Source organism: Notamacropus eugenii, chromosome 4 (assembly GCF_028372415.1).
Source record: "Notamacropus eugenii isolate mMacEug1 chromosome 4, mMacEug1.pri_v2, whole genome shotgun sequence".
In the NCBI taxonomy this organism is placed as follows: domain Eukaryota; kingdom Metazoa; phylum Chordata; class Mammalia; order Diprotodontia; family Macropodidae; genus Notamacropus; species Notamacropus eugenii.
The window spans coordinates 94,520,008-94,543,972 of NC_092875.1; the positions used below are offsets into that span (position 1 = coordinate 94,520,008).

At 43.2% G+C, this 23,965-nt stretch overlaps 1 protein-coding gene across 3 annotated transcripts in view; it reads left to right on the forward strand.

Moving 5' to 3' along the window:
- GPR20 (G protein-coupled receptor 20) overlaps nt 1-13,490 on the forward strand; it is a 41,836-nt gene extending 28,346 nt beyond the window's left edge. For all 3 annotated transcript variants that reach the window (XM_072602943.1, XM_072602941.1, XM_072602942.1), the window contains exon 2: nt 6,751-13,490. In XM_072602943.1, the coding sequence (XP_072459044.1) occupies nt 6,766-7,818 (1,053 nt within the window). In that variant the 5' untranslated portion in view covers nt 6,751-6,765 and the 3' untranslated portion in view covers nt 7,819-13,490. The remainder of the gene's footprint in view (nt 1-6,750) is intronic.
- The last annotated feature ends 10,475 nt before the right edge of the window (nt 13,491-23,965 follow it).

The window sequence follows — 23,965 nt, forward strand, 5'->3', positions numbered from 1 at the left end:
ACTTGGGAAGGGAGATAGGGTAGAAGAGAGAGACACACAGAGGGAGATACACTCAGAGATAGAGGTGGAAACTCAGAGAGAGGTACTGGGAGAGATATCCATAGAGAAAGATGCAGAGAGATGAAGACAGAAAGAGACTGGGCTTGATTTGGTCCATGTTAGGGCTCAGTTTGTGACTGGTTAAAGTCTCTGCTTTTTACAGGCAGCTAAGTGGTGAGGTGATAGAACCCTGGGTCTGTAATCAGGCCTCAGACCAGATTTGTGACCCCTGGGAAAGTCACTTAACTTCTGCCTGCCTCAGTTTCTTCACCTGTAAAATAGGGATGATAATAGCACCTACCTTCCAGGGTTGTTGTGAAGATAAAATGAGGTAATATTTGTAAGATCCACATATGTTGTTGTTCAGTCCTGTCTGACTCTTCATGACGCCATTTGAAGTTGTCTTGACAAAGATACTGGAGCAGTTTGCCATTTCCTTCTCTGACTCATTTTATAGATGAGGAACTGAGGCAAACAGGATTAAGTGACTTGCCCAGGGTCACACAGTTAGTGTCTGAGACCAGATTTAAACTCAGGAAGATGTGTCTTCCTGACTCTAGATCTGGTGCTCTATCCACTGCACTACCTATCTGCCCAAAGCACTTATAGGTGCTTATTTCCTTCCCTTCTCCTTCATATCAAGGTCAGAGCTCCTCAGTCTGTGGAACTGTGGTCATGGTTAAGGTTCAGTCTTTGATTGAGGTCAGTACTAGGTCTGGAGTCAGGGCTCTGTCTGGGGCTATGGTTAGGATTGCCTGTCATCAGGATCAAGACCTAGTGTCATGGTCAGAAATCAATCTCTCACCAGGGTCAAGGCTCAGCTAAGTGACTAGGAAAGATTTATCTTTTTTTACCCAACAAACACTTGATGACTTACTTTTCAGCTTCAGATAGATAGATAGATAGATAGATAGATAGATAGATAGATAGATAGATAGATAGATATCCATATCCTTGTTAAACCCCCCTGGGGAAATTGTAAATTCTTTGATGGTATGAGAGGTGGTACTGTATAATGATGAGAGACAGAGAGAGAGAGAGAGAGAGCCTTACTTAGTCATCTTGCCTGGCTTGGTCACAGATAGTTAGCAAGGTGGTTTGGGATCAGTCTTTGTTCTTTGCTCCTCAATGTCCACCTCTGTAAAATAAGAGAGTTTTATGGGATGTTTTCCAAGGTCTCTTCACACTGATGTTCTGTGAGTCTGTGAACCTCTTTTGTCGTTTATTGAGCACTTCAAGGCGCTCGGTAAATGCTTGTTCATTCATTCAACAGTCATTTCTCAGTTGCCTGCTAAATACAGAGCTTGGGATTGGTGCTAAAGGTGGTAGAAAGTTTAGGAAGTTTGGGTCCATGGCTTCATGAAGCTTATATTCTATTTAGGGAATAAGACACAGATACAAAATCAAATTAAATTGTGTACCCCAACTCTGTATTAGGTACTACGGGGATATACAAGAGATGGAGAAGATAGGATCCCTGTCTCTGGGGACTTGTCAATGGAACAGAAAAGAAAAGAGGCAAATTCAAAACAATAAGTCAACAAACATGAGAGGTGTACAACTGACCAGCTAAAGATTGGAAGGATCACTTAGTGGGTGAGGGTTAATCTGGGAAGACTTCTTGGAGGAAGTGATTTTAAACTGGGCCTTGAAGAACAGGTAAGAGATGGTTCGGAGGAAAGGGGGAGTTAAGTATTTTAATAGAATACACATATCCTTTCCACATTGCAACTTTCCCCGTCAAGATTTTGCTAATATCTCGGCTTGGCATAAGAATTTAAATGGGAATTTGGGGACAGTTTTGCAGAAACTGCAGACAACATACAAAGGCCAGCAGATGACACAGAAAGCATTTAGAATCTCAGAAATGCATAAAATATATGCATAGTATTGTGCAATATCAACATATTATATTTTAATACCATAATAATTCAGACTTCTTTGCTAGCATGAAGGGAAAAACCAAAAAATTTTACACAGATTTTCCAGATCATGGGAGTGCCATGCCCCTAACCTCTGCTGTGTGGAAGTGATAACTGTATAGGATCTGGAAGGGACCACAGAGATTACATATTTTATACACACCCCAAGCTTCAGTTTACAGAAGATGAAACTGAGGTCCAGGAGAATAGCATGATTAAAAACCCAGGGGTTAGAAATGAGCGTATATATTGCAGGAGACAAGATGAGCCTGGCTAGAGTCAAATATCCTTCTAAAGAAATTGTGGGAGATAAAGAGAGATAGCTTGGCTCAGGTTAGACCATGAGCTTGAATGCCAGAATGAGGAGTTTGGACTTCATGGGTTAGGAAATAGGGAGCCACTGTAGGTTCTTCAGCAAGGGAGTGATATGAAAATATTAGCAATGGTAATAGCAAAAACAACTGTTTACATTGCATCTCATGGAATGTTAGAGCTGGGAGGGACGATCTAGAGAGGAAACTGGCCCAGATAAGTTAAGGGAAATTGTCCAAGGCCACGTTCAAGGCAGAACTCAGATTCAAGTCCATTTGACAATTCCAACCATCTTGCTCCTCATTTTGGACTGGACTTGCAAAGCAAGAGACTCTGGATGAAGGAGAGACTCACTCTGCCAAAGTAGGTCAGCAAATGCTCAATAATTGAGAGAAAATTGGCCGGGGGGCACTGAGAGGTCCCACAGCTGTGAAGTATCAGCGCAGCTGGGTCTTAAACCCAAGGTCTTCTGACTCTGAGACCAACTTCAGCTACTCCAGCACACTCCCTCGTATATATAGCTCTCATATGTCCTAAACATTTTCCCATTCATGAGCTCCATTGTTCCTCTAGGTGACACTGAGAAGTGGCTAATTGCAAATTCGCATGGCCAGACTAGGATTCCAATTCAGGTCTTCAGAGTGAGAATCCAGAGATGTTTTCTAAAAGAAATGGCACTAAAGCTGACTCCCACCCTCTTTGGGAAAGGATGAAATTCCTTCCCCTTCCCCTTCCCTCTCCCACTCATTCCCCTCTCAATAAAGCCTTTTTAAGGAATGGACTGCCTTGGAGAGGTAGTGAGTTTCCTGACAGTGAAGGTGTTCTAGCAAAGACTAGTATTGATCGTTGTAAATTATGTTGCAGGTGATATCCTGTGAGGTCCCTTCCATATTTAAGTCTATGATTTTCCAAGACCACCTACTTGGGCAAAGCAGAGGGGACCACCATAGCTGCCTCTTTAGGGAATTTGCCTCCCTTTCTCCCCCTCCCCAACCAGTCTTTCCTGGGAGGAAGGCAGGGGAGACTCTGGCTTCACTCTCCCCAGCATCCTCTATGATTTCTCCCTGAAAAAGCAAGAAAACTCCTTATTTGGCTGAAGTGAGCCAGCCAGGTCCCTGCAGAAATGAAGGCTCTGATTTAACCCTTGGTTTATAAATAAAAGAAGCGATCACAGGAGGGAGCTTAAACACCACCAGGCAGCAATATAAACAGAACTCAAAGCCATTCCTGGGAAGGAGGCAGAGAATCTGGGGAGTGTGGGAGGGTCCAAGAAGAAGCAAGGGGGAACTGGACAACCCTCAAGCCCAGCTGCTGCAGGGATTTTGGCCCAGGGGCTAGGGGCCAGAAGATGGAAGCCCTGGTGTTTATTTGAATGACACCCAGGCCGCCTGGGAACATGGGCTTGGATTCTTCTCAGCTGAGACTCTCTTTCCATCTGACTAGGTCAGCTCGGAATCTGGGAGAGGTCTGCTCTGCCCTCTGCACTGCTCAGCCCTAGTCATGTGTATCCCTTTGGACTCCCAGAGAGCTCAGAGACCACCTGGGCTGAGCCTTGTCCCAACAAGAATCCTCTCTGGGGGTATCCCCTACAAGTGTGCCCAGCACCTTAGCCACTCAGTGCCTGTAGCTGGTGCTTAATGTTGCTGTTTGTTCATGGCATCAGGAAGGTAATATCATGACATGCAAATATATTGGCTTTTAGTGAGGGAAGGCTGTGCAAAGTCACCAGACTCACTTTTTCCTCTTGAGTCATTTGGGTCCAGTGGTCAGATACAGGTCAGGATGACTAGAAATGGTCCCAGATGCTATGGAACACCTTGACTTTTTTTAAGCTAAGGCCTTTAACAGGTCTCAGTTTGAGGCAACACCCATTTATTGATTAAGGTTGGGTAAAAACTTAGACAGAGTGGCCTCTTTTACCTAGTCAAAATAAAAATGAAAAAATAATCAATCTGGGAGAGGAAGACCCTCAGGGTTTCTGGCCAAAACAGAAACAATTGCTATAAACATTTGTTGAACTGAATTAAATTGAAAAGGAGAATCTGATTCAGTACAGCTCTTTTTTCAGTACTGTTCTTTTTTCTACCCTCTGAGGCCAAGCAGAATAATTCTAATCCTTCCTCTTTTTCCTCACAGCCTTTCAGGTACAAGAATATTGCTATCCCTATTGTTTCTCTCCTATTTCTTGCCTTATTAAGACTAAACATTCTTAGTTTCTTCAAGTTATCCTTGTATGGCATGCTTTCCAGTCCCCTCTCCATCCTGATCTTGGTTCCCTGGACCAATTCCAGTTTGTCAATGTCCCTCCTAAAATATGGCACCCAAACGTGAACATGATATTCCACATGGCCCAACCAGGGCAGAGTACAACAGAATGGTCATTGCCCTTAGCTGTGGTCTCATTTTGGCCCCACAAAAGCTATGTGGCCTTAGACAAGTCACCATCCCTGTGAGGTCATAGTTTCCTGACTTGTGAAATCTGTGTAGTGGGAGTTTGGGGCAGGGTTATGAAGAGGACTTGAATTTTAAATCGTATCATCATTTGGTATGGATATTATATCAATTAAATCAGTTCTTTAGAGATACATTTTTTCTGCTTGGCCCCAGAGGGCAGAAGCAGTAGTAGTAATAATATTTATATAGCGTTTTAGGGTTTACAAAGCTTTTTTTACAACTATGATTTCATTTGATTCTCACAACACATTCTCCTGGGGGAAGGGGAGGTATCTTATCCCCATTTTACAGATGAAGAAATTGAGGCAGGCAGAGATTTATGTGATTTACTCAGGGTCACACAAAAAGAAAGCATCTAAGGCAGGATCTGATCTCAGGTCTTCCTATCTCCAGGTCTAGGACTCTCCCCACTGCACCACCTGGTGACCAAGTGGAAGTTAAACTGAGGTTGAACAAAAGGAAAACTTGGTAACTATCGGAGCTGTCCAACAATGAGATGGACTGGCTTATGAGACACTAGGATCCTGGGGATTTCTTTGAGGGTTGGAATAAATGCTCTGGAGTTTAGAGAGTTTTATGATCCTAGAGAGTCCTAAGAGTATTTCATGGTTCTAGAGAAAAGAACTGAACAGAGAAGGATGGGATGAATCAAGAGAAAAATAATTGTAACACATTTATCTGGTATTTTAAGATTTATTCCCAACAAATGGGAGAGGTAATGCAATTATTATCGCTATTTTACAGAGAGGGAAACTGAGTCTTAGAGGGATGATGTACATGCTCAAGGCCATATACCTGGTAAGCTTTGGAGACACCGAAAAAAGGAGTTTTGAGCCAAGCTGTGCCTCTTGGATCCCACCAGCAGCAGTAAGCGAGGCTACATAATTGTGCAAAAGGCCCAGCATTTAGGGTCAAGCTGTGGGTTCAGATACCAGTTCTGCCATTTAATTGCCACATGACTTTGCCTAAGCCCCTCCTACCTCAGTTTCCTCATCTGTAAATCATGGCATTGAATAAGATAATAACAGCTGGCATCCTTATAGGATTTTAGGGTCAGCAAAAAGCTTTTTTTTTTTTTTTTTTTTTTTACAAATGTGACCTCATTTGATCCTTACAATAACCTAGGAAGGCAGGTGCTATTATCCCCATTTCACAAATGCAGAAATTGAGACTTGGACAAGTTAAGCCAGTTGTCTGTGGTCAAAGAGGCAGCAAGGTTCAGAGGTCATATTTGAACTTAGGTCTTACTGATGTCAAATCCTGCCCCCTCCCCCATCCCATGCACCACACTGAATTCCCCATGATTTTTAAGGAACTCCTATGAGCCTATGTTCCTTGCCTAGGTTGGTTGCCTGCTAGACCCGTAACTGGGTCTATTTTTTTCACTGAACTAGGAGTCATCAGGTCTGGATTTTAGTCCCACCTCCACCAATGATTCTCTGGGTGACCTTGGACAATTCACTTCCATATTCTGGGCTTCAGTGTCTTCCTCTGTAAAAAAAAAAAAAAAAAAAAAAAAAAGGACAGCTGGACATAATGGATGCTTTTTTTTGTGAGGCAGCTGGGATTAAGTGACTTGCCCAGGGTCATACAGCTAGTACTTACTAATCTGAAACTGGATTTGAATTCAGATTCTTGTCACTCCTTGGCCAGTACCACCTAGCTATTCCAACATAATGCTTTTTAATGGTGATTCCACCTTTTTTGCCATGGACAAAACCAATTGAGAGGGGGGTGGGATGAAGTTTGAGCCAGGAAAGCAATCTTGCAGGTTGAGAGAAAAGACAGTCTTGAGAGAGAGAACACAGCAATGAGTGCTAAGGGTTGGTAACTATGCTACATAATATATGGGCTAGAGGAAAACTGATAGGCTAGATAATATTTGCTATTAAAGAAGCACCCCATCCTCCAAAAAAAATTGGCACCCTAGGATAAAACCCTATTTGCCACATACTAGGTTTGGTATATCTGTTCCATGCATCATGGGTTGATATTCCTATCTATTTCCTCGCTTTCCTTTCAGGTCCTGGTTGTCATCATGCCATCCTCCTCCCCTGAGGAGTCCTCCCTCCTTGCCAGTTCCAATGCTACAACCCCAGCCAACAACAGCATGGAAGAAAACCAGTTCCTTCATACTTTCTCACTCTTGGACAAGAAACTGCATGATAGCTTTCCCAGCCTGTGGGTGGCCCTGCTAGCTGTCAATGGGACCATCTTCCTTGTTGGTGTGGCACTCAATGGCCTGGCCCTCTATGTCTTCTGCTTCCGCACAAGGACTAAGACCACTTCCATCATCTACACCATCAACCTAGTGGTGACGGACCTGTTGGTGGGCCTGTCCCTGCCCACGAGGTTCATTATCTACTACGTGGCTCAAGACTGCCTCAACTGTTCTCTTGTGCATGTCTTCAGCTACTTTGTGAACATGTACTGCTCCATTCTCTTCCTCACCTGCATTTGTGTGGACCGTTACCTAGCCATTGTGCAGCTGGAGGCCTCACGAAAATGGAGGAACCCCAGCTGTACCAAAGGCATCTGTGTCTTCATCTGGGTCTTTGCCGTGGTAGTGACCTTCTCCGTCCTTTCTGTAGCAGTCCAGGGAGGCTCCTGCTGCCGCCTCTTTGCCTTAACAGTCTTTGAATACTTCCTGCCTCTGGTAGTCATCACCTTTTTCACAGGGAGAATCATGTGTGCGCTGTCCAAGCCCAATCTAATGCATCAGAGCCGTGAGCGGCGAATGCGTGCAGTACAACTACTCCTTACTGTCCTCGTCATCTTTCTGGTATGCTTCACACCATTCCATGCTCATCAGCTGGCCATCTCTCTCCACCCCCAAGCCATATCCAAAGAGGCAGATCTCGTGGCCTACCATGTCACCATCACCCTCAGCAGCCTCAATAGTTGCATGGATCCCATTGTCTACTGCTTTGTGACCAACAGCTTCCAGGCCACTGTCCGGGGCCTCTTTCGCAGGAGTGAGCCAGACCAGACCAGTGGGGAGGTCATCAGCATGCATAAGAGCTCCAAGGGTTCCATCCATAATGCCATCATCCCCTGCTCCAGAGTTCTGGCCGATAGGCCCCAGGCATAGTCAGGAGGGTAGAGCATCATAGAAGAGGCCAAGGCATTGAATGAGGTGCCATAGAAAAGTCCTAGAATTTGAGTCATAGGCCTTGGGTTCAAGTTGGGACTCTGCTCCTGACTACCTATGTGACCTTAGTCAAGTTTCCACTTATCTGAAGATGAAAAGTTTCCTCATCTGTAAAATAAAAGGTTGACCCAGATTAACTCTAAGCTCATATAAGAGCTCAGATATGCTCCTTCCAACTCTGGAGCCTATGACCCTACTTGGACTCTGATGATATCCTAAGGATGGTTCCAGAATGAGGCACCCACCTCTATTCCACTTCTGCCTCCATGTGTGACCTCAGACAAGTTCCTTCAACTGTCTAGGTCTTTGTTTCTTCATCTATCAAATGGGGATAATAATGCCTGACCTTCCTACCTCATAGAGGAGTTGAGAGGGTGAGAGCAACCTGTGATACTAAGGTCATCAGATACTTAGAGACACATGTGACCAGGACAAATGGACATAGGATTTAGCTACTTAATCCTATTCTTAAAAGTGTTTCCTGGGGACCCAGTAGTTAGTTAGCAATTATCTCTTTAGTTCTGGGCATTCCCTACTTGGTTTTTCAGTTTCTGGGGACAGTCTCTCTAGGCCTCCATAGACCTTGGACACAGGAAAGGAAGAACTGGGGGGAAAGGTGGGGGGAAGAGTGGAGATGGGAAAGGAGAAGGATCCAAGTAAGAAGGGAGCAAGCAGAAGAGAAAAAGATACATCAAATGGAGAGAGATAGAAAAGGTACAATCCATGGTCAGCTCAGGGTGAATATATAAAAATGTTCCCTGTGCCTGATATTGGCATAGAACTTAAAGCTTTTCAAAAGTATTTTCCCATCTAATCTATCATCTGAGCTTTATAACAGCCTGGAACGGTGGCAGGAAAGGAATTCTATCTAGGGTTTAACACCGTGCCATGAACATAGTAAGTCATTAATAAATGCAAATCGTTTCTGATGATTTTGACATGCAGAGAAGTGATTTGCCCAAGGTCACAGATCTGGCTCCCAACCAGGGGTTCCTTCCACTAAATATCATCACCTCCCTTCATCCTAAACATTAGCTTCCACTTAGGGCTGTCTTGCCTGATGACGGTAGCCCCCAGACTAGAGTCTCCTTTGTGTCTCCTCTATCCACTTGAATAAAAGGAGAGAAGACCACTGAGACAACTCCAAGTAGGGTCTCCAGTTAGAACCTCTGACTTACCTCCACTTTCTCAGTGTGGGTAGAATCTTAGAGCCAGCAGATACACTGTACTCAACCTGGGGAGCTCCACCTATATTAATGGTAAGGACTTGGCCCAGAGATTGATCTGGAATGTACTCAACCTGAATCTGAGACATCTCTTTGAGTTCAGTATAGGTGGAGGGTACTTTGGAAGAGAGAAGGAGGCCTCCTTCTCCAATATAGCCTTTGAGTTGTAGCTTGGATAGGTCATGCCTTAGATAGCATGAAGGCAGTGTAGTAGATGGAGTCCTGGATCTGGAGTCAGAAAGACCTGAGTTCCAATCTTGCCTCAGACATTAGTTGTATGACCCTTGGCAAGAGACGTAACTCTGTCTGCCTCTGTTTCCTTATCTGCAAAATGAGGATAATAATAGCACTGACCTCACAGCATTGTCGTAAAGAACATATGAGATAAAATATATAGAGCATTTTGTAAACCTTAAAGTGATACATAAATGTGAGCTAGTTTTATTCTCTGCACCTATGAACTCTACTTCCCCCCCAAAAAAATCCCATTTCATTGATGAAGGGAAGGAATGCTGTGGGACACTCACTAAATGTGTCTTTTATAGAATTTAGACCTGGAAGTGAATTAGTCAAACCTCTTCATTTTACAGACAAAGAATTGTCAACGAGGGGGGAGAGACTTGTATATCACAGCCATACAGCTAAAAGGTAAGATCTGGGATACAAGCCCAGGTCTTCTGACACTGAATCCAACACTCATTTACTACATCCAAACCAAGGGTGTGTCTACCCCACAGGAGTCCACAGGGGTGGACTTCAGGGGTATGGTGAATATGGATGGGAGAAAGAATTACATCTTTATTTTAATATGATTGTAATCCTGTGTATTTTAATTTGTGCATTTTACATTATTCTGAGTTGGGGCCATTAGGCTTCATCACACTGCCACAGGGGTCCAGGACAAAAGAAAAAAAAGATCAAAACCCCTCCCCAACCACCTGGAATCTCTCTCGAGAATACTGGGAGCAAAAGTCAAACCATGGGGGTAAATTGGTTACCAGCTGAACTCCTTTAAATTTGCCACAGTCCCAACTTGCTAAAAAAAACCAATGATTCATTTATTGAAAGCTAATTCTTGAGGGTTATAATGCCTTGCCCCTAACTCCGGAAATCTTACTCATTTGGTAACCTTTCTAGAAGTTCCTCCTGGGTCACAAGGGGATTTCATTGTGTGGTCCATCAGAAAGAACACCATATGTGAAGTATAAAGGCCCTGGGTTCAAATCCAGACTCTCCTAATTACTACCAGCATGTCATAAATTAGGGCCTTAACTTTCCCAACTGTAGAGTTAGCAGACTGCACTAGATAATGTCTAGGATCCCTTCCTGCTCTAAGGTTCCATGATCCTGTGTTCTTCCTCTGAGTTTCTGAGCAAGTTTGGGCTTTGACAAAATGGAGACATCGTAGAGTTCATATTTAGAAATATCCACATCCCCTCTTCCATTCCCGCTTCCCTAGATTTGGTGTTTCCCCCACTCCCAGTCCTGCATCCCAAGATCCTCACTCAGGTACTTTGTTCCTTTTTAAATGGGACAACCCACCTCCCAACTCAATGCCTTTGCAATGACTGTCCACCAACCACTGGAGTGTTCCCTCTTCTCACCTTCATATACTGGTTTCCTTTAATACTCAGTTCAAATCCCACCTTTCTCAGCCCCTGCTCGCCCCTTCCTCCATGGGTAGTGTTTATCCTCTGAGATTGGCATAATATCTATCTTGTACATACAATTATTTGCATGTTGCTTCTTCCATTAGAATGGGAGCTGCTTGAAGGCAGGGACCATGCTTTTGCCTTTATTTGTACCTGGAGCACTGAGCCAGTACCTGGCATGTAATAATGATGTAAGATATGCGTGTTGACTGACTGTCTAAAGACTTCAAAGCTATTCCAGGATCTTAAGTGTCTAAGAATCCTTTTTTACCACAGGTGCTCAGATCAGAATGTTCTCCCCCTATGGAGTCTGAGAGATTTCCCAGTAGCCCCCAGTTCTCACCAGAAGGGTGGCTACCTACTTCTCCTTCTTGTAAAGCTGATTTTGTCTTTGAGGCGCTGTCTAACCCTTCATTTCCTCCCTGGAAAAGCCCTGTGGCTCAATGAATTGAGCACCGATTCCTCCTAGGGCTCCACTCTGCAGGAGAAGAATGTCAGAGACAACAGTTAGCTATCTGTTAGCCAGAATTGAGGAAGTGACCCTGGGCAGCAGCTTACTTTCCTACTCTCCACTGATGGAAGTACTGCCCAAGCAGACCCTGCAGCAGAGAACCCTCCTGGATTTGTTTATTTAGGGGGTTCTGAGTTTTTTTAGGTTCAACCCTGAAACCTAAAATGAGCCACCAGGAGAATCCTGAGTGGGGGTGGGACTCGCATTGCCTTTTGAACTGGAAAGAAGCTTCCACTGAGCTGAATGCCCCTTGGGTCCCTGAAACTCTAAGACCTAACTCCATAGGAATGAAGAATGGTGGTATTGATGATGATGGAGGAGGAAGAGCCCAAGAGCAGGAATCTGCCCTAGGAAGAGACCCAGAGACCTCCTCCTATCCAGTCCTGGCTCTGCTCATAATTTGTCATGGGATCTCAGGCAAGTCACATCTCCTTTTGGGACTTCAGGTCCTTTTTCTGTAAGTGAGGGTGCTGTATTAGATCATCTCTAAGGTTCCTCCCAGTCTGAATGTTCTGTGTTCTATGATCCCAAGAAAGACCAACAACATCAATGAAGGTGGAGGAAGAGCACTTTGGGACAGAGGGGGGAAAGTCCCTCCACCTTGTGACCTTCTGCTTCCTCTCCAAGCAGTACTCCTGGATTGCATCATATCTTCCAGGCTGGTCTCTTACATGACCAATATCAGGACTCTCTAAACCTCTATCAACAAGAGCATCTGCTTCCTGGTCCATGACATAAGCCTGGGTAAGGATGGGTATGAGGTTCTGGACTGTGTGAGATATCTTTTCCCCTGCTGACTAGGGTTTTCCCTAGGAGGCCAAATAACAGACTGAAGGTCCAGGGACTCAGGCTTTAGCTCTTTCTTCCCCAAACTTGGCCCCTACTATTACCTCATGTGGGAGGCCCCAACTCCTCCACCTCCCCAGAGCAAGTCTGCTCCTCTTAGTGAATGGGCTTAGCTGGGAGATATTGACAAGTTGGGGGGAGATAAAGGAGCTAAGTTGGTGAGGCTATGTGACAAAGTTGGTTATGATATCCAAAGTTAAAGTCCCGTAACTCTGGGACCTGGAATCTAGTAGATTCAGATAATTTCATAACCGATAGTAGCCTTAGAGCCTAGAATAGAGGACCTAAACATACTTACACATACACACACACGTGTGTTTATTGTGTACGTGTGTGCACATCTGTGTATATGTATATATTATTATAGAGGTGGAAAGAACTTTAGAGCACAAGATATTAGACAATAGATTTTTTTTTTACCTGAGAAGAACTTTAAAACGTAGAATTTTAGACCATAGAATATTTGAGCTAAAAGAAACCTTAAACATGGAATGATAGAACAGAAAAGCTTGAAGCTGGAAAGGGCATTAGAACATAGAATATTAGAACTATACAGGACCCTAGGGACCCCTATCAACCAGCAATTCTTGATCTGGGGCCCATCAATTTTTAAAATATATATGTTTTAATAACTATTTCAATATAATTGGTTTCCCATGTATTTTATTTTTTTAATTGAAATCCACTATTCTGAGAAGGGTCCACAGACTTCCCAAAGGCTCCATGACACACAAAATGAGACTAAGAACCTCACTCTAAGTGTCCTGACAATGAATATGAATTTTAGTCCAACCTCCAACTGGTAGAGAATACTTGTATTCCTTTCCTTCCAAGCTTGGCTCTAGTTCCAAGGTCTATATAAGGCCTTTCCCTATCTCCTAGGCTCTGGTGTCCTCTCCCTATTGAAAATGCATTCGATTTCTTGGTATATATGTAGTATTTACTTATTTGTGTACAGGTTGTACCCCCTGGGAGAATTTAATCTCCTTGAAGGCAGAGGTTATTTGGTCTGTCTGTGTGTCCCCAGTGCCCAAGCACAGTCCCTTACCAAAGTAATCATAGTAAGTCATGTTTGTTGCATTGAAGTGAACACTTTATTTTACCAAAGAGGAAACTGATGCCTAGAAAGGGGAAGTGATTTTTAGAGGATATCACAGCAACATGGTGGCATAGTCAGAACTAGAACCCAGGTCTCCAGAGGCCCAGGCCAGCTAGTGCTCTTTCCGCTAGGCCCGAAGGTGATAAGTATTTGCAAACCACTACCCCTCCCCTCCCGCCCCCAAACTTTTTTTAGTCGAAGAAAATGTCGTGTATATTTATATCAGATGTAAGCAATTCCTGTAATGAGACGTCCTGAATTAAAGCTGTTTATTCTGACTGAGTGGCCTCCGCTTCTAGGGCTCTGGGCAGATCCTCTGGGCTACTCTCAGTAGGGCTGGAGAGCAGCAGGTTGTTCCTGGAATGTGACCAGGTCGATGTGACCCAGAGAGGCCCTAGGTGGGGGAGAGAGGGGAGGCGGTGGAGAACAGGGACACAATCCCCAATAGGTCTGGGCACACAAATATTCCTACACAGCTGCCCATGTCCTGAGACTCATAGACTCACATATATCCACATACATACATGTATATTTACAATGTTTTTAGAGATGTACATGCAGTCAGACATAATCACATATACATATCCCATGTCACAGGAAAGCCTCTTGAACATAGGATGTCAGAACGGGAAGAGACCACAGATTTACAGTTAGAAGAGATAGTCCCATCACCTCAGTTTACAGAAGGTAAATCTAAGATTAGGTGACTTACCCAAGGTCACATAAGTAGCAGAACCAGAGTTTGGACCTCAAATCCAGTGCTTTTTCTACAACATCACAGTCAATGTGCTTATGCCTTAATGTATGGGATAGCATATGAATGTCAGCTGAAAAGGACCTTAGAATATAGAATGCCAGATGTGGAAGAATTATTGCCATCACAGACTTGTTCTCAGATACGCTCAGATGCTTTGGCTTTGAATTTTCTTGTATTCCACTCATCAACCCCCTTCCTAGTCCTGTAAGTTATCTCTTTCCCTATTTGGAGATTAGTAGGGTCTCATTGTGCCACTTAGATATTTCACATCTGTCAGGGCTCTGGCATTACTGTTCCCAAAACTAGAATTACTCTGTAGGACCCAGTGGGTACTCATTCTTGCTAGCTGGATGCACAGTCTAGGGGTGCTGGAGTTCTTGTCTGCCCTGGCTTCATTAATTCTCACTCTTCCAAATCTTCCTAGATTGAGATCTATTCTAATGGGCCACCCAAGTCCTCCAGGGATCTACTCCTTACTGGAAGACAGGGGTTCCCACAAACATCTGGGTATCCAAATCATAAATACCCTCAAGTTCTCTGAGGTCTATGCCCAGACAATCCCCACAAACACATATGCACTGACTCAGACACTTTGAGTTTTCATACAGTCCCCTCACTTTGTACTCTGCCTCTGAATCACTCCAAGATCAAGGCTACCTCTCTAATTTACCTCCAAGGCTGGCCCTGCCTATTCATCTAGTAACTGGTTCCAGGAGAAAATCCCCAATAGCACAGTAAGTGCTTAATAAATGCTTGTTGATTTGACTTATTGACTTTTAAAGCCTGAGGAGTAATCACAACTATTTGCACTTATATCTGATGCCTCTTTGGGGTCTATAAAACATAGAATATTCGAACTATAAAAGACACTAGAGATTATCAACCCCAGGGGCTCATCAACCTTTACAAATATATATATTTTAATAACTATTTCAATATAATTGGTTTCCTATGTATTTTATTTTCTGTATTGGAACTCATTGTTCTGAGAAGGGTCCTAAGACTTCCCAAAGGCTCCATGACACACAAAAATGGGGCCAAGAACCCCACTCTAAATGTCCTGACAATGAATGGATATGAATTCGAGCCCAACCTCCAGTTGGTAGAGTACTTATATTCCTTCCCTTCCAAGCTTGGCTCTGGTTCATACTACCCACCATAACAATCTTTATGACGTTCTTTCAATGGTTCTTACAGTCTGAAAGTTTACTATATTCCACATGTTTATATAGGTGGACTCTACTTTGGGTATCATATACCTTCTCAGTCAACTCTTTGATTTTTTCTTTTCTTACTAGGCTTTTCTCTTCCACATCCTTCTATTATTTTCTGATGTTGAGCATCCTACATCTTATGGTTTGCCTTTGATATGTCTTCCCTCCCTTTACTCTAGCTTTACAGCTTGATTAGACATGGAGTCCGTGATAACCCTAATGGACTGCAAAAATTTGCATAGATTTTAGGTGGTTGGTAAAGTTGGAGAAGGAAAAATGACATTCTTAATTTCACTAGCCTCTAATTGAAATTTACTATTTCTTTTGATTATGAATATTGGCAACAAACCATTATTCTGAGAAGGGGTCCGTAGTTCTCCCCAGACTGCCAAAGGGATTCATAACACACACACACACACATACACACACACACACAACCCAGGAATAGATGAAGTTGCTCCTTCAAATTCTAAGTCTTCTCATTTTTTTGTTTTTCTTTTAGAGGCAATGAGAGTTAAGTGACTTCCCAAGGGTCACAAAGCTAATAAGTGTCAGGGGCCACATTTGAACTCAGTTTCTCCAGACTTGAGGGCTGTACAGTATCCATTGTACCACCTAGCTGTCCCAAGTCTTTTCCTTTGAAGATTCCTTCTTCAACTTAAACTTCTATTTGAATTCCCTCCTCTCAGCAGAGAGATGGAAGACTACAGGTAAAGAATGAGACATATGTTGTCAAATGGAAATTTTCTGTATGTCTTTATTTGGGGGCTTGGGGGTAGAGACTGGAAAGTGAGAGTGATTTGAGAAAAACATTTATTTACTTAAAAATATAAAACAAACATGCTTTAAGCTACTGAAAAAATCCCAGCCTCTCCTTTAGCTCTCCCTACCTAATGAGATTTCTATATAGCATTACCCTATGTGGTGAGGCCTATCCCTCTCTTCTGGCAGACAGAGAGCTTTACCTTTCCTTCCCTTCCCTGGGCAGATATTGAAGTAGTAAGAGCCTCAATCCCTGATAACTTTGGACTTGAAAGAACCAAGAATGTCATCTCAGGTCTCAAAGCTACAGGCCTGGTTTCAGAAAAAAAGATTGCAAAAGTTCATCCCAGAGGAGAGGGCTTGGAGAAGAGAAAAACCTACTGCCTGACCTAGCTGGGTAAACAATAGCCCCTTGTACAGCACCTGAAGTAGGATACCTGTCTTTCCACCACCACAGCCACACACACCCCTACCTTGGGCCCAAAACAAGGATATTTGTTCTACAAATATACAAGGGTCTTCTCCACCTCCCAGATTATGGACAACGAAGCATTCTACACTTTCTTTTCCAGAAAATCTACTGCTTACTAAATCCCCAAAAAGTACCTGCTGAAATGATTGCTCCCCACCCCCCAATTCTTCCCCACCTCCATCAATACCTACAATGTGATAAGGAAGTGGGGATATGGGCTCTGATGTAGTTCTGAGGATACTGTGAGGGACATGCTCATTATTTTTCCCCTAAACGTACCCTGCTTCCTACCTACCCCATTACTATACAACACCATCCTCCCAATCCCTCAGGCTCACAACCTAGGAGTAATTCTGGAATCCTCACTATCTCTCACTTTCCATAGCCTAGCTGTTGCCAAGGCAACATCTTTCAAATACACCTCTCTTTTCCTCCCAGCCCCTTCTTTCCTCCAGCTATCATCACTCAGGTACAAGTGCTCTCATCATCTCACACCTTATTGCTGCAATGGCCTGGAGGTGGGCCTGCCTGCCTCAAGTCTCTCCCCACTCCAATCTGTCTTCCATTCAGCCACTAAAGTGGTTTTCTTAAAGCACGGGTCAGACCATATCACACCACCACCCCAACCCCAACTCAGTAAGTTCTAGTTGCCTCCAGTAGGAAATACAAAATGTTCTATTTGGCATTCAAAGCCCTTTATAACCTAGTCTCCTCCTACCTTTCCAGGCTTCTTACACCTAACTCCCCACCATGTACTCTTCAATCCAGTAACATTGGCCTCCTGGTTGTTCCAGGAACAAGACCTCCTTCTCTGCCTCTGAGTGTTCTCCATTGATGTGCCCCATGTCTGGAATGCTCTCCATCCTTTGCTCCAACTACTGACCTCTTCTACAGCAAGCCTTCCCCAACCCCTCTTAACTGAAGTGCCTTCCCTCTATTCTTTATTTCCTATTTATCTCCTCCATAGCTTGCTTTGTATATATTTTTTACATGTAGTTTCCCCCATCAGATTTTAAGCTTTTTGAAGACAGGACTTTTTTGCCTCTTTTTGTATTTCCAGCTCTTAACACAGGGCCTGGCACATAGCAGGTGCTTAATATGCGTTGATTAATTGTTCAGTTTTCATACTCACATGCCCTAGCTCTGATTCTGTCCTACCCCACTCCTCCTCAGGCTCAGAACTACCCCTATTTAGACATCTAACATCACCTCCCAGCCACTGGTACCACTCCATGAAGATTTGCACTGATACCCAGACTATGCTCAATATTTCTGGCTGAAAAGACAGGATGAGGACCTTGATCTCCATATTCTATTTTACTTTCCCCTTTCCTAAATTGAAAGAACTTCAGAGACACCAACAAATATCTGGGGATCTTTGGCCAAAATACACCCTCAAATTATCTGGGAATCCTCTGACTTATACACTGACTTATTATACTTTCTCAGTTTTCAGTCTTGAAACTTACTAGCTCTGTGAACCCTGGGTAAGTCACTTAACGCCATTTGCCTCAGTTTCCTTTTCTGTAAAATGCACTCCAGTATCTTTGCCAAAAAATGAAAAAAGTCAGACACAACTGAAATGACAACGGAACTCCTTATTCTTTCGGATTCACCCCACTAATTACTACGCAGACAAGACTAATTTGCCATCACTCTGCCCTCTTCTGAAGGTTGCTGACTCTCTCTGGTCCAGTCTCAATCAGCAAACATTTACTGAATGCCTCCTTTGGGAAAGCTGGGACCCAGGCCTCCAGCAGTTCAATGTGCATGCTAATACATCAGGCTGTTCCCAGAACATCTACCTGCCTCACAGAGTTGTGCAGATGAAATAAGATGATATTCACAAAGCGCTTAACACAGTGCCTGACACATAGTAGGTAAAGGATTATTCCTTTCTTCCTTTCTTCTACTCTAGACAATGAGGAGTAACTGAAGGCTCCCAGGTCCCCTTGGAAGGATGTCAGAGAGAAAGATGCTTCCTCTTGGCCTTAGTTACCCTGTTCAAGACAGGATGGGGCAGGGAGGGCAGCAATCCCAGAGCCTGCCATTCACCAGCACCTGTCAGAGTCAGAGGTAAATATTTGCTGGAGGGTGTTTAGATAGAGAGCAGGAAATTAAGAGCAGGAAATTACAGGGTCAACACCCTTGGGGGAAGTTCCTGCTTTCTGTAGCATTCTGACACCCTGAGGCTAGAGCTGGCAGGGGGCCTGGAGGCTGAAGGACAATGAGCAAGTCCAGAGGAGGAAGAGGAGCCAGGAGACACAGAGAGAAACAGGTTCTCATCCTGCTCTTTCATGCACTTGGCTCTCAGAATTTTCTGATCACAGACTCCCAGATTTAGAAAGGCAGCTCTCAGAGATCACTTAGTCCAATTCCTTCCTTTGACAGGTGAGGAAACTGAGGCCCAGAAAGGGCAAGGAATTTGCCCAAATTCACACGTGGAGTCAGTATCAGTTGGGGTAGAACCCTGCTCTTATGACTCCCTGGCTATTACCCTTTCTTCTCCACCATGGCATATCTCAAAGATGGACGAAAGAGGGCAGAGTGATACAGAGATTTTGGAGAAGAAGAACTCAGTAAGAAGAAGGAAAGCGGGGGCAGAGAGTAAAAGGAGGAGCCATACACTGTGGGAAAGAGGGGAGAGGTGATGAAGCAAAGACGGAAGGGAGTAGTAAAAGATGGTGTGGGGAATGATGGGAGAAGAAAGGAGGCATTGAAGGGTACCAGAAAACTGTAGAGAGGAATATGGTCCCAAGTTGTCTGCCCTGTCCCCTCCTCACTTCCTGGGTCCCCAACCCTGATCCTGTCCCTCCCTATCAATCTAGTCAAAAGCCTACCCAAGCCTTCAAATAGAAAGGTGGTCCAGAACTGTCCCTATAACAATGGGACAAGTGGTCACCTTATGAGCAGTTAGGTGGTGCAGTGAATAGTGCTGGGCCTGGAGTTAGGAAGACTCATCTTCTTGAATTCAAATCTGACCTCAGATACTTACTAGTTGTATGACCCTGGGTAAGTCACTTAACTTTGGTTGCCTCAGTTTCCTCATCTGTAAAATGGACTAGAGAAGGAAATGACAAACCACTCCAATATCTTTGCCAAGAAAACCTCAAATGCAGTCACAGAGAGTCAGACTCGACTGAAATGACTCCCTTATCCAACCACTCCCAACAACTTCAGCTAGAGGATATAGCATTTGGACTTCTCTCTTTTACATCCTTCTGCCATTTTTTGAACTTGGACATTCCATATCATTGTCCGTTGTATCATTGTCCAGCAGCAGGAACTGAGCCAACTATACCCTCTCCTTCAAGCCAATAATAATACTTTGCATATGTATGTATATATATAGTACACTAAGGTTTACAAAATATTTCATGTACATTATCTCATTTGCTTCTCACAACAAACCTATGGGTACTAGACCCCCATGACCTAGGGTACCCTCTTTCACATGTGGACCTAAGAAAAATTATTTCAGATTTAAGGCATTCTATGGGTCAAACCCCTCTCAAAACCATAGTTAAGAAGATCCCACCAAGGTGTTACTTTACAAGTCACGTTGGACATGGTAACTCAAATGAAGGCATGGCAAATAAAATTACATGGGGAAAAAATCCCCCCATACAGACATTAGGTACAATCTCCCACAAGTCTCAACATCAGGGACAACATATGGAGGGCTCATATATATTAAAACAGAGAACATGTATTAAAAGACACATGCAGCTAGGTGATCAAAGGGGAAAGAGCACAGGGCCAGGAATCAAAAAGATCTGAGCTCAAATCCAGCCCCAGATACTAGCTGTATGACCTTAGGCAAGTCATTTATCTTCTGTTTGCCTCTGTTTCCTCAACTGTAAAGTGGAGATAATAATGGCACCTTCTTCCTAGGGTGTTGTGGGGAATCTAATGAGATAATATTTGTAAAAACACTTAGCCTGGTGCCTGACACGCAGTAGATGCAGAGTAGAAAGGCTAGCTGCTATTTTTATTCTTGTTGATATTATTATTACATACCAGGAATCCATTTGATCAGTGCATACGTAAGAAGGGCATACATGCAGAGAATACACACACACACACACACACACAAACACACACACATATACATATATACATAAGTATATATGCATATATTGATGCATATATGTTTAAATGTGTATATTATACATATACACACATATATGTGTTTGTTTGCATATATGTGTGTGTATGTATATGTGTGTGTGTATGTGTGTAAAACTAGTGCATGTCTGTGTATGTGTGTATTCGGCAGCTAGGTGACACAGTGGATAGACTTCCTGGCCTGGAGCCAGGAAGACTCATCTGAAGGAGTTATTGAATTAACATTTATTAAGTCCTCAATATGTTCAAAACAGGACTCACTAACTATCCCCAACCCTAACCCTCCCCTTATCCCAAGGGGCACCAGCCCCTTGTGACCCCCTAAGTGACCTCCTAGTCACTTAGACCTGTAGTCTCAATGTCTTTCTCAGCTTTTCACTCACTCCCTATATCCAGTCCGTTGTCCGATCTTGTCAATTCTACAATATAACATGTCTTGAATATGGGTCTCTTCCTACCACTCACAAAACTGCCACCCTAATATAGGCCCTCATCATTACTCATCTGGACAAGAGCCTCCTAATTGGACTCCCTACCTCAGTTTCTCCCTTCTACAATTTATCCTCCACTCAGCTGCCAAGTTGATTTTCCTAAAGTACAGGTCTGACCACTCTCCACTACCCAGTAAACTCCAGTGGCTCCCTGTTACCTTTGGAGCAAATATAAAAGTTCTCTGTTTGGCATTTAAAGCCCTTCACATCCTGGCTCCTTCTTACCTTTCCAGTCTTCTTATGTTTTATGTTCCTGCCAGTATCCTATGATGCAGTCTCAGGGACCTACCCACTGTTCCTCCAACAGGGCACTCCATCTCCTGACTCCATGCCTGAAATACTCTCCCTGCTCACCTCTCTGCCTCCAACTTCTTTTAGAACTCTGCTCAAGTGCTGACTTCTGCAGAGGGTCTTCTTCCATCTGTCCAAGCTGGTAGTGTCTTCCCTCTGAGGTGACCTTCTATAAGGAGGCCATCTCCAGCCATTCTGATCTATATCTTGCCACTGGACTCGGGTGGCTCCAGAGGAGTAAGTGAGGCTGGTGACTTTGCACAGCCCTCCCTCACTTAAATCCAATTCACTTACAAGTCATGGCATCACCTTCCTGATGTCATGGTCCTCTTTGAGAACAAAGGACCAGCAACAACAACCGTCTATAATTATTATATACATAGATCTTGTGTGCACCTAATCATTTACACGTTGTCTCCTCTAGTAGATTGTGAGCTCCTTGAGGGCAGGAGCCATATTCTCACCCTTTCTTTGTATCCTGGAGTTTAGCACAATTCCTGGCAAAGAGTAAGGGCTTAACAAATGCTTGTTGACCAACTGACCAGTTGCTCATTTTGTGTAAGACATCATTGGAGTTACTGGCAGTAAAAGGCAATCTCTGCTCCGGAGGACTTTATATTTAACAGAGAGGACAGAGAGTTCATGAAACAATCAGAAAAGGCTTCCATCTAATCCAACCCATACTTCCCTGCAAATCACAACCAACAGTAATCATCCAAATTTCCTCCAATGAGGCAGGCCAATCTATATTTGTATCATTATCATATAGCTCTGATTATTTGGAGGTTTTCCTTATATTAAACCTAAATCTGCCTCTGTGAAACTTCTATCCCCCTTGCACTTCTGCCCTCAGGGTCCAAGCAGAATAAAATCCTTCTTCCACATGACAGCTCTTCAAATAATTAAATATATCCCCCTTGAGTCTTCTCTCTTCCAAGTTAAACATCCCCAGTTTCTTCAGCAAGTCCTCATATGATGTGATCTGAAGGTCTTCACCATCCTAGTTGTGAATGCTCTCCAGCTTATCAATATTCTTCCTAAAATATACAAATCCTGCCTCTGAAAAGACCATGATCACTTTACTTGGTGCTTCACTTTCCTTCTCTGTAAAATAAAGTTAGACTAGATTGCTTCTGGAAACAGCTAGGTGGCTCAGTAGATAGAGGGCTAGACCTGGAGTCAGGAAGACCTGAGCTCAAATCTAGCCTCAGACGCTTACTAGCTGTGGGACCCTGGCAAGTCACATAATCTCTGTTTGCCTTAATTCTCTAGAGAAGGAAATGTCAAACCACTCTCTTATCTTTTCCAAGAAAACCCCAATGGACAGTACTGGAGTGCTATGGTCCATGGGGTCACAAAGAGTCAGACATGACAGAACAACAACAAGATGGCTTCTAAGGTCTCTCTCAGCTCTGAATCTGTGATCCTGTGTGGTGCCTGTAACTGAAGATAATAATCCAAAAATGGCTTGGCCAGGGCAAAGTAGAGAGGAATTATAGTGACCCTATTTCTGGAAACTGTGCCTTTTTACTGCAGTCCAAGATCACATTAGATTTTTTGGCCGCCACATCATTGGCTGACTCACACTGAACTTGCAGTCCACCAAAATCCCTGAGATTGTTAAAATAAAAAATAAAAAAAGAACTGTTATCTGACCATGCCTCCCTTATTTTGTACTTGTGAGGTACCTTTTTCTGAACCCAAATATAAAACTCTTCAAAACCACCAAGATTTTTTTTTTAGTACTGTATCTTTACTTACTTATCTACCTCTAACCTGTGTATTAGTCATACCTTCCAGAGCTGAGTCTTTTGCATGATGTTCTAAGGCCCTATTCAGCTGTAATTTTCTGTGTTCTATTATGTGTAGTGTCTACCAGTTAGGATGTTCTCTGAACCTTAAGCCTGAGGTACTTACAGTTTGAGATGCCACAGCAAACCCCATCAAGCCAGGGACCATTTCTTATTCATTTTAGTCTCCCTGGACACCAGACTCTGGGTCCTGCTCAATAAAAATTGTTGCATAGATGCATATAAACTCAGTTTAGGCAAACTTCACCCACCCACAACTTTTCAGTATCTCAGCGGTCCCACAATGAAAAAAAAAAAAAAAAAAAAAAACCAAAGGACTAGAATAATATGTTATCAGGGCACCATCTTCTGGCCAGCTGTGGAAGAGAAGACTGGCAAATAAATAAATAAATAAATGAAATTTGTCCAGGCTTTGGAAGACTTTCAATGTCAGCATAGTATTTTTTAAACATTTTTTCAATTAACAAACATTTCATCTTTCTCCCACTCATCTCCCCCATTGGTAAAAAGAAAAAATAAAACCTTAGTAACACTCTGTAGAGTGAAGCAAATCAAATTCCTACATTTTTCATATACACAAAATATTTGTGTAAATTGACATCTTAAATCTAATATTGTCTTTTCTCCTCCAGGATCTGGCCCCTTTTATTAGTCCTGCCTTGTCTTTATCTTTCATCTTTTTATCCTCTGGTTCCTTCCTAGTCACCTACAAATCTTCTCAGATCTCCCCTGTTCTTAAAACAAACAAGCAAACTTCTCTAGCCCCCACCATTCTTTCAAGCTATTATCATATATTTCTTCTCTTTTTCGTATTCAGACTCTTAGAA